We start from the raw sequence: 16,166 nt of genomic DNA on the forward strand, positions 1-16,166 counted from the left end.
ATATATATATTTTAACCAAGCCAAACACATGCCTCTGCTGGCCTCTGAGCAGTAAGATAGTAAAAGATTCACACCAACACATTTGCAACTACTCTAGTCTCAAGATGGAAATAACGTCACCACTATGACTTTGTAATTATTGCTACTTTCAAATCTTTTTCCATCATCAGTCCTGAAAACCTGGTATTCTCTTTTGTCCTATCACCAAGTTTTGTGCGCCACAGAAAGTGATGGGAAAAGCCAAACGGGCATTCTTTACATATTTTCTCCAAATTCACTTCCTTTTTTCCATTATCTAGAAGCCTGGAAGGATATGATGAATTATATATGCACTATGAGCATCTTTATATCAGTGCTCTCTACCAAGTATACAAAATCTTGCTATAATAGTTTTTCCTTTTCATGTTTTACTTCATACGATTATGATTATTACAAGAAATTAAATTACTCTTACTAATTTGCTCATCAACATGTAATAGATCTGTATTTTTACCACCAACCTAATCCAATTTTTTTTAAAAAAATATGCTCATTTTGTGAAGCCAGGCTTTTTTCAAAGAGGCTATCTATGCTCAAGCCTCATTTTTCCGGTTTTCTTGCTCAGTTTAATTTTTAAAGCTAAAAGAAAATTCATACTTAAATTTCCCCTCCACATTTGACGAGGTCATGGCCAGACCTCGCTTGCTGCCTGATTAAAAATATGATTATCAAGTACTAAAGCTGCTTCTACTGTAGCCATTTCTTGTTTCATTATCTTTCCTTTCTCTAGGTCTAGGACAAGATGTAAATACAATAATTAGTCCATATTAAATCAATTACCCATATTAAATGAATTATACATTCCAATAATTGGGAACACACATATTCTTACCTTCGCTTACCCCAACTCATGCCCCTTTTTTTTCTTTCATCACAGCCAGCAGTCATATAATGGAAGGTCACTCTATCACTAAATATGAAGAAGCAGGATTGTCTCAATTTTGTTTTAATTCTAAAGTAACTCACAAACAATACAAATACACTTGTGTGCAAAAAGTTAGGCACCCTTGGTCAAATTGTACACTTCAATAAATCCTTAAGCGAACAGAAAATGGCAAAATTTCTACATGATAAAAAACTACACACAACGGTGTTCAATGTATACTTAACAATTTACATGCAGTTATTTACAGATTCAAGGTAAGAAGATACACCGGATACTCTTTCGGGCAGTACTTTGTAACACCTATCTTCTGTAGCCAGTTGAGTCGTTCTTGCTTTGCTTTTGGAATTTATTCTCAGTCTTCATTAACAGAACTCTTCTAACTCATAAACATTCTGAAACTTCTTGGCCTACATTGTATTGCAAATCCCATGTTTTCTTGTAAGAGTTTCAAGATTTATTTGGTGGTATATTTCATCTCAAGGATTCCTCACGTAAATGGAATGTTGAACACAATTTAGAAGATGTTGCGTGGTAATGGGTACCTGCAGAACCAACCAACTGAAATAGTCTTGAAAATTCAAATGGAAACTTCAGGATAATACAAGAAATGTCACTGTGGGAAAAAATAAGTATAACAAAAGGAGTTTACGTTTCTAAATAAAGGCTTTATCTTAAACTATTACCTAAAATAATATCTACCTATATCTAAATGGAGTGCTGCTTTTAGCTGCTGTTCAGTCAAAAAAAAAAAGGAAAACGTAAAAAAATCATCAACTTTTTTGATTGATTTTATTATAAACATGTTTTCTTGACATCAAAAATCTCAGGTTTATCTAGGTTAGCCCATCTGAATAAAATTCCCATAGAATGCCAAAGAATTCTTCAAATAAATTTTAACTGATGAACATGAACCTCAGCAATTATATGCTAAATATATTTCACCCCCAATATCAGAAGTCTAGTAATAATGGCTCTGATCCAAGTTTACATTAACCAGTAAAGTAAGTTTTATGATGACTAGTTTATTCTTGATCCCAAAAGTTGTTACTTTTCATCTGCTACAGAAATGGAAGAGGAAAGAACCACATCAGATATACAAAGGACATCTGGGTCCTAAGTATCCACATCAACGTAACAGTTCAGTTCAGAAGACCAATTTATTTGCCAGGAGCTACATCGGAATAATCCTTCAATACACCAGCCAAATGATCATTGTGGGTTTTGAATCTCCGTTTCTTCTGAGATGCTGGCTTCTTCCTCTTCTGGATAGGAATCTAAAAGAAATAAGTCACATTCACGAGAGCCCTTTTCCACAAAAGATTTTAACAGATAAGGATCCCATAATACAGAGTTCTCAATTGTAGCACATATGCACCAAAACAAACCCCTGTGGAATATCTTGCTCCCCACTACTCCTATGATGAGCACAGAGGGGAAAACTAAATTATGGAAAGACCACTGGAAAGGAATCTTAAGTTTGGAGTCTTCCTCTTTGGACTCTTTCAATTATAGTTAATAGTTGTTGTTTTTTTGTTCAAACCAAATCACTATTTAATTATGGCCATCTGCCAGGAAGAAAAAATAAACACACTTTAAATTTCAAAATCCATCATCTGTTGCATTCTTTAACCTATCGAGAATGAAACTGATACATTGTAAGTGATCTGAAAATTCCTGTTGGTTAATAGATAAGCCGCATAATAATCATCTGACCTTCCTGCTATTATTACTAAAAGAGCACAGATTAACTTTTGACACAAAGCCAAATAAAAACTAAATACAAAAGCAGGTGTAATCATTTAAATCTTTCTCCTCTTGCTTTTAAAAAAAAATTGGTTCCTGCTGTCACAGCTGCTCTACTTGAGAGTAGGCAGCATAGAAATATCGGAAATAAATAATGAAACCTATTCGAGCCTTTAGAGCAGTGTTTTTCAACCAGTGTGCCGTGGCACACTAGTGTGCCGCGAGACATGGTCAGGTGTGCCGCGAAGCTCAGAGAGAGAAAGAAAACAAGAGAAAGAACGAAAGAGAAAGAGAGAGAGAAAGAGCAAGAGAGAAAGAAAACAAGAGAAAAATCAAGCAAGAGAGAGAAAGAAAGCAAGAGAAAGATAACAAGAGAGAAAGAAAGCAAGAGAGAGAGCAAGAAAGAAAGAAAGAAAGAGAGAGAGAGAGAGAAAGAAAGCAAGAGAGAAAGAGAACAAGAGAGAAAGAAAGAAAGAGAGAGAGCAAGAAAGAAAGAGAGAGGGACGGAGGGAAGGTGGGAGAAAGACATAGAGGGAGATAGGGAGGGAGAGAGAAACAGAGCAAAAAAGAGGAAGGGAGAGAAAGAGGGAGAGAGAAATAGAGCGAAAGGGAGGAAGAGAGAGAATTTTTTTGTCCAAACTTTTTTTAGCGCCCCCCCCCCCCAAATGTGCCCCATGGTTTTGTAAATGTAAAAAATGTGCCGCGGCTCAAAAAAGGTTGAAAATCACTGCTTTAGAGGATTGTACATAACCCCCTTTTAAATAGGTAGAACATAAACTATACAAGTAAGCCGTCCACTAAAACGCAGGTGTTTGATCCAGAAATAATTGGAAATTACTCCAAATCAGTTTTGCAGATCCAAACCATTTTTGAAGCAGCGTGGCATGAGTTTAAAAAAATGCCCTGGGGAAGTCTTGAGCAATCCCACTGCATCCCAAGACTGAAATTTTCCATTAGGGGATTAAGGGACAAAATTAGTATCTTAAATTAGAAAGTTTAAGACATCTACTTTGTTTCTGTCCAATCCCCAAAAGATTTTGACATAGAAATTAAGTAAGCAAATAAGTAAACAATTCTTCCAGAATTGCAATGCTTTTGTTAAACAAATTCAGTTCTTCCCGGAAGCTACATTCATTAACCTCCCATTGGGGCTCAGCAAGCCCTACAGTTGCAACAACCAAAATTTTTAAATTCATAGTTACAGATTCTTGCAAAAGACTGATTGGTACTACTGAGCAAAGGCACACAAAATGGAGGAAGAGTGAACTGGATTCCCAACCACTTTTTCTAATTCATAATTTACAACTCTTGAACTGCCAAACACTCAGCTCTCTTTCTAAGCATCCCAGGCTGTTTCTTTTTTCGAAAAGGAGAAGCCAATTCTTTGTCTTTGTTGTGGAATAGGGATGATTTAAAACTATATAAAACTTACAACTGCATCCCATTCGAATCTCAAAAGTTTAGTATATTTTCATTCTTGAAGACCGAAGGCCAGACCAGATATTATCTGAACAAATGTGCAAACTCAGGTGCTCTCATTTCAAGGCTTAGAATGTATGCATTAATTTGGGTGGTGGTGGGAGGACAGTTAAGCACTCCTGCAAATGTTCCCATTTCTCATATTAGTGTTATTTTAAAAATGGCTTTGCGATCCAAGTTTGTTTTTGTACCTCTTATTTTTCCAAGAAGCCAAGGCACTTGCATGTGGTTTCAAATATACACAAAGGCCAGATTGTATAATTTGTTACCCTAAGCACTTGCTAAAGTAACCATATAGCATTTAGACTTATAAACCACTTCACAGTGCTTTACAGCCCTCTCTAAATGGTTTACAGAGTCAGAATACTGCCCCCAACAATCTGGGTCCTCATTTCACCCACCTTGGAAGGATGGAAGGCTGAGTTAACCTTGAGCTTGCTGAGGTTCGATCTGCCAAACTGCTGGCAGCCAGTGATCAGCAAAAGTAGCTTGCAGTACTGCACTCTTAACCACTGCACCACCGAGGCTTAGGGTAACAAATTGTACAATCTGGCCTTTGTGTATTTGAAAGGATTTGTAATTCTGCTCCTTTTCAATTTTAAGGAATTTTCTTAATGCTGGACCGTGGGAGAAAGATCTCCACACAAAATCATATTTCAGGATATTTTTGAATTTCTGTGCATGTAACACTCTTTCCTCTCTTGGGGGCAGCACACATATGGGTCAATATTAGTTGATCTTTTGCCTTAGGAATCTATGCAGTCCAAAGCAAGCAGCAGTAGACAGGAAGGAACCAAATCATTTCTCTGCAGCAGCAGTTGATTGCTATCATGGGTTTCCAGTGACGCCTCTTGCATGCTTAAAATATTTTCATTTCCTATAAATTAAGTGTATTAATTCTGACGAAAGTAAAGGCTTATAGAAAGTTACTTACTAATTTCTTTGGGCCTACATCTTGCATAGAGGAAATACCCTGACGTTTCAGATAGTCTTCTATCTTCTCTTCATCCATAGAATCCACAGGAACACTCCTCCAAAGTTTTTGAAATTCTAAAACCCAAAATGAATACTCATTAGTTTCCTTAAGCCTTTCTTAATTATGCTGCCCAACTGACATCCCACATTGACTGCAATGCTGTATAAAATACTGTATTTTTCGGACTATGGGACACACCTTTTTACTCCCTAAAAGAGGGTGAAAAACTGGGTGCATCTTATATTCTGAAAGTAGCCCCACCCATCCACCCGCCCCCACCCTTCGGAGTTTTTCAGCCTCTGCATATCACATTTTTGGATGGTTCCAGACGGCAGGGATCCTCACTTTCACTCACGGCCAGCAGAAGGTAGGGACTCGGTTGGCAAAGTGGGTGCTGGGCAGGAGGAAAGCGTTTTTCAGACGGCAGCGCCATGATCCCCTCCCCAATTCCAAAAATGAAGGATGCGGAGATCAAAAAAGAGCATCACATTTCAGGCAGCAGGCAGTTCTGGCCGGTGCTCCAGCCCAAAACACTTTCCTCCCCAATTCCAAAAACAGACCATGCAACCAGTGCTGCCTGCCGCCTGAAACTCCCAAGAGCAACTCCCAAGAGCCACAGAGATACATGATTCTCTTGCCCGATTCCTCAAATTGAGACCCTGATTTGGATATTTTTATTTATTGATTTTGGTGGTGATGTATGCTGAACTGCAAGGCAGTTTGTGTCGGGAGACCCAATACCTTGATTACTATTTCAGGCTTTGAGCGCTCACGTCAATCACTTTCCTCCCCATTCCAAAAACGGAGCGTGCGGAGATCAAAAAAAGAGCACTGCGTTTCAGGTGGCAAGTAGCGTTGGTTGCATGCCCCGGTTTTGGAATCAAGGAGGAAAGTGTTTTCGAGCTGCAGCGCCAGACGGAACCACCCACTGCCTGAAACAGGATGTTCTTTTATTGCCTCCTCCTGCCCCGTTTTTGGAATGGGGATGGGTGGGTGGTGGGTGGTACCGGATGGTGCTGCAGCCCGAAAACATTTCCCTCCCCACTTAGAGAGGATTGTAAAGCACTGTGAAGCGGCTTATAAGTCTAAGTGCTGTTCTAATGAAGAAGGGATTTATTCCATGAATTCAAATGAAAGCGAAAGAGAATTGGAGAATAAACGCTGTCCAGATTCACACACATCTGAATGGATACAGGACTCTGAAATACAAATGGCATTGAAAGTTACAGCAAACCTGCAGAGTGTTGTTATTGCTCAATTTCATAATTAGAGCAAAATGTGGCTGGCTGACTGAGAAGGCAGATAATTCTTTCCCATAACCTATTTCTGAGAATTAAGTCAAATGCAGACTTAAGGAAGGATACATTTTCCCTGGAGACAGGAAATGCCCTTCATCGCTAGATGTTGCTCAAAATGCTTGGCAAGCTGACTCGGCAAGTTTGCTGGACTTTCAAAGTTGTTGTTTTCAAAGATCACAGCTATAACAGATTTTCACCAATTAGCTGTTTGAAGTGTGAAACGCATTGATGTGAATAGTTTAGCCAAAACTAGAGTCCCATAAATCAATATTTGATGCTAAGATTTCAAAGCAGATTTACTTTCTTTTTTTTTTGCTAAGAGAGAGGTTTGGTGATCTCAAATCATCACTAAAGTCCAACCTTGTCTCCTTTTTAGATAGCTGGTTTAGTCTGGAGATATGGAAGATGATTATATTTGTTATTTTCTCTTAAGGACAATATAATAGTCCTTGGATTACAATGGCGATTGGAACTGGAATTTTAATTGTAAGCAATGCAGATTTAAAATGCTGTGCCAAGTGACCACATTCCTTAGCAATGGCGATCTTGGCAGCCCTAATTGCTCTTGTTAAGCAAGGACCACACATGATTGTTAACTGTGTAGAGGCAGGAGTCCGACATAAGCAGGATGGTAGGTGCTGGCATTACAAATCATAGGCAGGTTCTATAGGGTGAGGGTGGATGCTACAGACAAGCACAATGAAGTGTGGGCACAATGCTGGTGGCTCTATAGATTATAGACACATAGGCAAAAAAGCAGGAGTGGGAATGAAATGCAAACTCCTCCTAGATTTCCCATTGAGTTTTGTGTGGGAAGCTGAGAGGGAAAGCAGAAGATGGTGATTACATGACCATGAGATGCTGCAATGGTAATTCAGTGTCAAATGCCGAGAGCCTAAACTATTACCATGTTTAGTGATATTATTAAGTTTGAACTGTCCCTGAATAAGTGGTTGCAACTTGCCCAAGGATAACCTGTACCAGGAGAGTAGCTATAGCCGGTGGATTGGTAAAACCTATGAATTTTTGTTATTCTGGACCGAGTTACAGTGCACTGCTGTTCAATTGAGGACTTAGCGTATTGGGTGTCTATACTGTATCGGTTTTAACTAATAGATCAAATTCATTTCCTAATGAACTTATTGGTACTTTGGCAAATGGAGTCTCTCAGCCTAATCACACAATTCAAGTCGATGAAGGATATGCAGGTCGTTTTCAACCTAGAACCACAATTAAGTTCACAATCTAGGATCACAATTGAGTCTGGCTTGTGTGGCAATCAGGTGATTGCCTTGCTCAATAACTGCAATACCAGCTGTCTCCATTGCAGTTGAGACAAGTACCTGTTCTTACAATATTTTTGAAGGCCAGAAAGAGCCTCAGAAACATCGTGAGCAAAATGCCATCCATTACAATATTCTGAAGCTCTTTCCTCTTTTTGGAAAAAGTATATTGCCTAGTTTTCTATAGTGATTGCGCCTAATGTTGTTTAGCCACATTTGTCAGCAGCTGCACAGAAAGGGAAGGTAAGCGGACCGGATCTATGTGGTGGGGTGGGGAGAAGGCCAAAGCCTTCTGGGTGGGGAGAAGTGCTGAGGTGGAGTACAGGCCCAGCCTTCCAAGAGAGTGGTGGAAAGGGGGTAAGGCCCATATATTGGTGTGCCAAGCCAGCTGAGGCCTCCCAACCCACAATGGAAAAAACGTGGGGCACTCCCATGATAGTAAAGTCAGACGCACTGACAAGTGCCCACATTTTTGTCATGTGACTACAAAGCGCTGCAATATTCTGATCTTTGAGAGTGGATCATTCAGCACCATTCATAATTTCAAACAGTCACTGAACAAATGGTTATATGTCAAGGACTACCTATAAAAGCATCTGCTATTTCTTAGATGATAAAACATTCTATGATTGATACACTGGTTTTGATTTATTTATTTATTCTGGTAGACAGTATTGTCATCCTATAATAATAACATGGGTTTGGGAATTTATTTCATGGGTTTACATGGGTTTGGGGATTTATTTCATAATATTTCATTTTTTTAAACTTATCCTCAATGCATCCTTTGATATATTTGTGAACATTAGCTCAGTCTATTTGCATGATTAATATTAAACAGCCATTGCACTTGACAGTTTTAATATGCTAGGCAACTACTGCTATTAATATCTCATTTCTCCTTAACATCAAAAGAAAATATAACATCATTATCTTTGATGCTTTCTGATCCCCAATGGCAACATTATGCAGCAAATCCAAAAAACACACTGAATACAATGTCCTCACCAAACTGGAAAAACGTTAGACGTCAGTAGCCACATGTTCCCTACGTCACTTGTTTTGGATCCAAAGTATAAAAGATTCATTGTACTATATTGAAGTTTTTAAAATTGCATTATAATACAAAGTGACTTTGAAATAACTCCCAAATTCCTCAAGCCAAACATTTTGACTCTTGATCCCAGAAAATAAAGAGGACAAGAGCTGCAAAACTCAGATAAATCTTTTCAAGTGCTTTCCTGGAATGCCTTTATCAAGGCTGTGGCTGGTACAATTTAATTTCCCTTCATTCCATACTGATTAAGTCAGACAAAGTCTGTCAATGGGCCTTGTTCAAAAGCCATAAATAAAATGTAAAGTATACATTCAGGAAGTCTTTTCAAGTATTTCTACCTATGCAAAGATTTGTTTAGGTGCACTGAATAAATAATTTGGGCAGCCTGTTGCAAGCCAAAGCAATAACACATAACATTTTTTTGTTTTATATTGGTTTTGCAGAGCTCTGCTCAATACATTGAGTGCCAGCTCTTGGATATTTCTTCTCCAGTCATGAAAATTCTACTATTTCAGACTTCAAAACTACTTATGACCAAAAGCAATCTTTTGGAAATATCATATAATATTGTATCTTGATTTTAAAAGCAAATCCTGGTATAAACATGCCTTTTGTGAGTACAGAGAACACCAACGAGCCTCCAATGTTCCCAACCAAGTGATCCCAGGTGCTAGAGTTGGCAAAACATAGTCTCTGTATCAAGAAAGATGAGGTGCCCAAGGGAGCTATCATACAAGGGCTCCCCCATTGATCCTATCAGTCATCCGGCACAAAGGTTCATTCCTCACTACACAGAATTTGTTCTTTTTCATCCTTGCACATTTCTTGTATAATCTTATGTTCTTATGGTTTCATATACACTGTGAATATGCAAATCCACATTTATAAAATAGAAACGTTGCAAAGAAAGCAAATTTTAAAATAATAATTACAACGGCACTATATAAAAAGAATTATACTGCTTGAAGTCTCTGTGGAAAAATTAATTATTGCATTGCATTAATTGGGAAAAACTAAAGCAGTTGCTAGCCCTTAATTACTACAGTAAGTTTACAAAGAAACACAGATAGTATGAGACAAAGTATAATACAGTGATACCTTGTCTTACGAACTTAATTGGTTCCAGGATGAGGTTCGTAAGGTGAAAAGTTCGTAAGACGAAACAATATTTCCCAATAGGAATCAATGGAAAAGCAATTAATGCATGCAAGCCCAAAATTCACCCCTTTTGACAGCCGAAGTGGCCGTTTTCTCACTGGTGAGATTCCCCTGAGGCTCCCCTCCATGGGAAATACCACCTCTGGACTTCTACGTTTTTGTGTTGCTGCAGGGGAATCCCAGCATCACAAAAACGGGCGCTTCACTGGCAACGGAAGTCCGGAGGTGGGGTTTCCCAGCAAGGGAAGCCTCAGCGAAATGCTGCAATTTCGCTGAGGCTTCCCTCGCTGGGAAACCCCACGTCTCATGCTGGTGGGATTTCCCTGCTGGGATTCCCCTGCAGCATCGCAAAATCCGGAGGTGGAGTTTCCCATGGAGGGAAGCCTCAGGCGAATCCCACCAGCGTGAAAACGGGCACTTCGGCTGGTAACGGAAGTCCGGAAGCGGGGCATCCCAGCGGCGGCGGCAGGTTCGTAAGGTGAAAATAGTTCGGAAGAAGAGGCAAAAAATCTTAAACCCCGGGTTCGTATCTCGAAAAGTTCGTATGACAAGGGGTTCGTAAGTCGAGGTATCACTGTACCTGAAAACCACCTCAAACATGCAAAACAAAGGTGAATGCAAGCAATTTAAACAAGTAACTGTCCTATTGAATTAAAAACATATTTTAATGAGGTGCAAACTGAATTGAAACTCAAACTCAGAACATAGAATTACAGGGTTGGAAGGAATCCTGGAGGTTTTTTTAGTCCATCGAACAGGAGACTCTATCCATAATATAGAGAGCCGGGGTAGCGCAGCAGGTAGAGTGCTGTACTGCAGGCCACTGAAGCTGACTATAGATCTGAAGGTGAGCGGTTCAAATCTCATCACCGGCTCAAGGTTGACTCAGCCTTCCATCCTTCTGAGGTGGGTAAAATGAGGACCCAGATTGTGGGGGCAATATGCTGGCTCTGTTAAAAAGTGCTATTGCTAACATGTTGTAAGTCGCCCTGAGTCTAAGCAGAAGGGCGGCATAAAAATCAAATAAATAAATAAACATCCTAACATATAGAACATTACAATGGCTCTGATATTACATATAGAATAAGCAAGATGTAAAACTCTCAGTAAAAAGACTATACATTAGTAGTTAACTCTAAAATCAAAGCATTAGCAACTTCAGGTTGTTCTCAACTTCTCCAATTAAGCATTTTGATTAAGCCGAACCATACTTAATGCTTTGAGGCCAGAGGTAGCCCAATAAAATCTTGTTTGCTACATATTCTCTCCTATATATTTTCAACTACATCACATTTATTCAAGCAATTTTTTTCTATAAAATCTTTTCACAATACAGTAGAACCCCTAGATACGAGCATAATTTGTTCCATAAGGGAGCTTGTATCTCGAGGCAACTCGTATTCTGGAACAAATAACTTTTTTCCCCGCCGAGATAACCAAAAGCAAGGATTCTTGCGCCACCTAGTGGACGCTCGGCGCGTATCCTGAATTTGAGCTCGGGAGTAGAACAGAAATGTCTCTCCCCTCGTGGCTCGTATCTTGAAATACTCGCATGTAGAGCAGCTTGTATCTAGAGGTACTACTGTACTTGGCTGATTAACTGTAACTGCAGGGTGGGGAAAGCTTTGGCCCAGGAACCTCAAGCTTATGTTTTCAGAGGGAGGGTAAAAGATTCCATGACAGTTCCTTAACTACTGAAGCAAAAACAACAACTGGATGTTTATGATAAGCTTTAAATGGTGGCACTTCAATTCCTACGGTCATTAGATGAAACAGATTATCTGGACCCTTGTCAATCTAGCTTCAGACCTGGCTATAGCACGGAAGATGCTTTGGTCACGCTGATGAATGATCTCTGGTGAACCTGAGATGGGGATCATTCCACTATCCTGGTGCTACTTGATCTCTCAGCACCTTTTGATACATTGATACTTCTGGGACAACTAAGGGAGCTAGGGTTGGGAAGCACCGTGTTGCGGTGGTTTTCCTCCTATCTCTCTAGTGGTTCACAGTTGGTGTTGGCAGAAGGACAGAGGTCGAGCCCTAGACTCCTTGCTTGTGGGGTGCCTCAGGGCTCGGTCCTCTCTCCCCTCCTATTTAATATCTACATGAAACCACTGGGTGAGATCATCTGACGCTTTGGGGTGAGGTATCAGCAAAATGCTCATGATACCCAGTTGTACATCTCCATCCAACGTCAGTTCAATGAAGCAGTGGATATGATATGCCGGTGCCTAGAAGCTGTGAGGGTCTGGATGGGTGTCAACAGGCTCAGACTTAAACCAGACAAGACCGAGTGGCTGTGGGTATCACCTCCTAAAGACTGTATTGACTGTCCATCCTTGGTTTGCGGGGGGGAGAAATTGTCCCCCTCAGAACGGATTTGCAATTTGGGTGTCCTCCACAGCTAAAATTATACCAACATCTAACAGCTGTGGCTAAAGGGACCTTTGCACGGGTTCGTCTGGTGCACCAATTGTGACTCTACTTGGGTCAGCAGGCTCTCCACACAGTCACTCATGTCCTTATCACCTCACGGTTGGATTATTGCAATGCACTCTACATGGGGCTAACCCTGAAGAACGTTCGGAGACTACAATTGGTCCAGAATGCAGCCAGTCGAGTGGTTGTGGGTGTACCAAGGCATACTCACATTACACCAATGCTCTGCGAGCTACACTGGCTCCCTATTGGTCTCCAGGCTCAATTCAAGGTGTTGGTTATTATCTTTAAAGTCCTACGTGTCTCAGGGCCAGGTTATCTCTGAGACCGCCTTCTACCTCATAGTTTCCAGTGACCAGTAAGATCCCATAGAGCTGGTCTCCTCCAGGTCCCAACAGTGTTAGTTGGCGGGCCCACAGGGAAGGGCCTTCTCCGTGGCTGCCATGGCTCTCTGGAACCAACTACCCCGAGATCCGGACTGACTCCACTTTATTGGCCTTTCGGAAAGCATTGAAAATCTGGCTTTTCCGGCAGGCTTGGGGCTGTTGAGCTCGCAATTTTATGAGGTCCGGCCTTGAATGATATGTATGTATGTGATTTTTTAACTGTTTTTTTTTCTTAATCTTTTATGATGTTTTTAAATGTATTTTATGTTATAAGCTGCTCAGAGTCGTTCGGGAGTTGGGCAGCATAGAAATACAATCAATCAATTTTTAAAAGAGAAAAATGCATATAAGAAGAAGTAGCCCAATTATGAAATAAGTGTATCTGATCATGAGTATTTCAAAGAGGGAGTAGAGAAGCAGACTCTTTTAACTGATTTAAATTTGTGTCTAGTAACTAATAAAGTTCAGGATTATCACAGTCCCACTTGTTTTCAGGAAAAGGAGTTTGCGAAATTAAGTAAAAGAAAGAGGTGCTCAATGATACTTCACAGTGCCCAGGTTTATAACCTTCATTTCTTTAAATTACCCAAGAAAGGAAGAAAGATATTTCATTCAGTTACTCTTTGTCAACTGCTGAAAAAGGGATTCCCTCAAATATGTTTTTTCCCCAAAGGGAAAAAATAGATACTCTACAATCAAGTATTTGCCGTTTAAAAGCCATTTTTGAATTGGCAGCACTTATTTCATTATAGCCATTTTTAAATAGAATCTATGACTTGTTCTCAAATTTCCCAATATGTGCAATGGTCCAAAAAATATTACTTGAGTGCCTCTCTTAACAGATTTAGTTTTTCGGGCATATATAGGAGGGCTTTCTAGCACTTATTGTAAGACATGCACTGATTGCTTTAGAAAGAATGCCATCAGATGTACATCAAGAGAAATTCACAAGGGAAGATTTTTCTGTCCTTGTTTGGCAAGCAAGATGAAAAAAAAGACTGCTAAGATGGTAAAATACTACACAAAGTATATTGCAACTAGAAACTAGGTTGTAAAACTACCACAGTTGAAAGCTTCTTTGGATAGTCACCCTATTAAAATCCGTTTATTTATTAAACCTATCAAAATTCCTCAACATTTCTTGTAGCAAATAAGTCTCTCCTTTTCCTTTTTTGAACTTTGGGTTGGGGATAAAAATAATCCATGTAGAAACATTTCTGAGAAATGTTCCATCTTTCATATGAATAACATTCATATGCCAAGGGGGGGGGGGAGGAGATTCTACAGTTGGCACGAGAAGGAATGAAGAGAGTCATTTGGTTGTACCAGAAAACAAATCTAAAAACTGTAATACAGTGATCCCTCGGTTAGCGCGGGGGTTACGTTCCAAGACCTCCCGCGCTAACCGATTTCCGCGTTATACTGGATGCGGAAGTAAAAACACCATCTGCGCATGCGCGCCCTTTGTTCCATGGCCGCACATGCGCAGAAGGTGGAGCGCCGCAAGTTCGGAGGTTGGCAATGCAATGGTGATTTTTCCGGGCTCCTCGCCGCTACCCACAGGGCAGCGCTGGCGGCAATGGCAATGGCAACCCTCCCTCCTTCCCTCCTTCCCTTCTCTCCCTCCCTCTTTCCCTCCTTCCTTCCTCTCACCGGCTTTCTTGGGGCAGCGCTGGCGGCAATGGCAATGGCAACCCTCCCTCCTTCCCTTCTCTTTTGGCCAATCAGCAATCAGTATGACGTCATTGGGCGGGAAAAACCGTGGTGTAGGAAAAAAAACGCAGACTTATTTTTTAATTAATATTTTTTGAAAAACCGCGTTGCAGCGTTTCGCGCTAATCGAGAACGCGCAAATCGAGGGATCACTGTATAGAAGAATCATTATTAGGAGGCAAAAGAGAGAAAGATCTGCAGAAATAAAAGAAATAAATGTGAGAGTAATAGCATTCTCCTTGTCTTTCCCTGGAATTTACTGTTAATCTTTGTTATCATCAGTGCTCAAATCATACCAGTTCTTACAAGCAATCCTGCATTCAACACAACTATCTGCAGAAACAACTTATACACATAGAGTAGTAAGCACGTATGTGCTTACTTTCTGCCAAAGCGTCATTACAAAGGGACAGAAAAGGCACAAGGATACAGATAATCTTTGTTATGACAACAATTGGGACTGGAATTTCCATTGCTAAAGTGCAACATCATGTGGACATATTGCTTAATGATAGCAATCCTAGTTGCCATCCCTTAGTAAAGACTGTGTAATTTTTAAGTGAGGACCCTATATGAATGCAATGTGGGAAGAGGCACAAATCAGAAAGTACTCCCTTATGCTGCTAAAAATTTCTCCCAGGCAAACAGGTCAGCAGGCAAAAGCTATAAGAAAGTGGACAAAAGCAATAAGTGGATGGCAAGATGTTGTGGGCAGGTGCTACATAGATGCAAGGCAGGTACTATGGTATATCTACAGGTGGGTAAGTGTCATAAACAGAGCTGACAGAATAGGAGATCCCCATGCCACCTGGAGGATCGTCGTGAGAAAAAGTGGTGGGAGTGGGAACAAGCTGTGGGGGCAAAATTGCAACCTCCTTCTGGCTTTTCCATTGACTTGGTTTCGTGAGTTCTATGGAAGGAAAGATAAGGGCAATGGTTCCCAAAGTGGGTGGTACCATCCGCTGGAGAGCAGTGGGATGACTTAGGGGGGTGCTAAGAGGCAAGGGAGCCGGCAGGAGGGTGCTAAGAGCATAGTTCCCTCTAAGCTGAGCAGTGAGCAATCGCTCACTTAAAAATCATCATCAACTCAGAGTTTTCCAAACCTGCCCAGAAGCCAAGAGGGAAAGAGTGAGAGGGAAGGAGAGAGAGAGGAAGAGAGGAAGAGAGAGAAACAGATAGAAAAAAGAGAGGAAGGAAAAGAGAAAGAAAAAGAATGGGAGTAAGGAAGAGAGAAAGAAAATCAAAATCTAGTTTGAAATTAGCTCAACTATTTAAGTGGCATTTTGATATTGATAGAGTTGCCCTATTATGAGCTCACTGTTATACACACACAGTACAGTATTTTATTTTGAAATTCTCTTTATTTATTTATTTATTTATTTATTTATTTAATATTTCTGTGCCGCCCAGTCCCAAAGGGACTGCCGCTCAGACACTATACTTTTCCACCCACCCACCCCAAAAAATTAGAGGGAACACTGGCTAAGAGGCAAGGGGGCGGTGGGGAAGGGTGGTAGCAGCCTACTCCCTTCCCCGCAGTCCTGCCATGCTTGGCAACCTTCCATGTGGCTTTCCTGGCAGTCCCCCATGCCTGCTTCCCTTCTGAGGTCAGCATCCAGCCTGGCCTAGCCTGGCCAGTGGGTGGACAGGCGGCCCTTGGTGGAAATGCAGATACTGAGAGGGACGGCACAAGGGCAAGCGGATGT

The 16,166-nt window shown here is 40.6% G+C and overlaps 1 protein-coding gene across 1 annotated transcript in view; it reads right to left on the bottom strand.

The window, feature by feature from the left end:
- Positions 1 to 969: 969 nt before the first annotated feature.
- GTF2E2 (general transcription factor IIE subunit 2) overlaps positions 970 to 16,166 on the bottom strand; it is a 50,727-nt gene continuing 35,530 nt past the window's right edge. Inside the window, exons 7-8 of the mRNA XM_070742178.1 lie at positions 5,082 to 5,197; positions 970 to 2,199 (exon numbers count right to left, since the gene is read on the bottom strand). Coding sequence (XP_070598279.1) covers positions 2,083 to 2,199; positions 5,082 to 5,197 — 233 coding nt within the window. The 3' untranslated portion in view covers positions 970 to 2,082. The remainder of the gene's footprint in view (positions 2,200 to 5,081; positions 5,198 to 16,166) is intronic.

This window comes from Erythrolamprus reginae, chromosome 2 (assembly GCF_031021105.1).
Source record: "Erythrolamprus reginae isolate rEryReg1 chromosome 2, rEryReg1.hap1, whole genome shotgun sequence".
In the NCBI taxonomy this organism is placed as follows: Eukaryota; Metazoa; Chordata; class Lepidosauria; order Squamata; family Dipsadidae; genus Erythrolamprus; species Erythrolamprus reginae.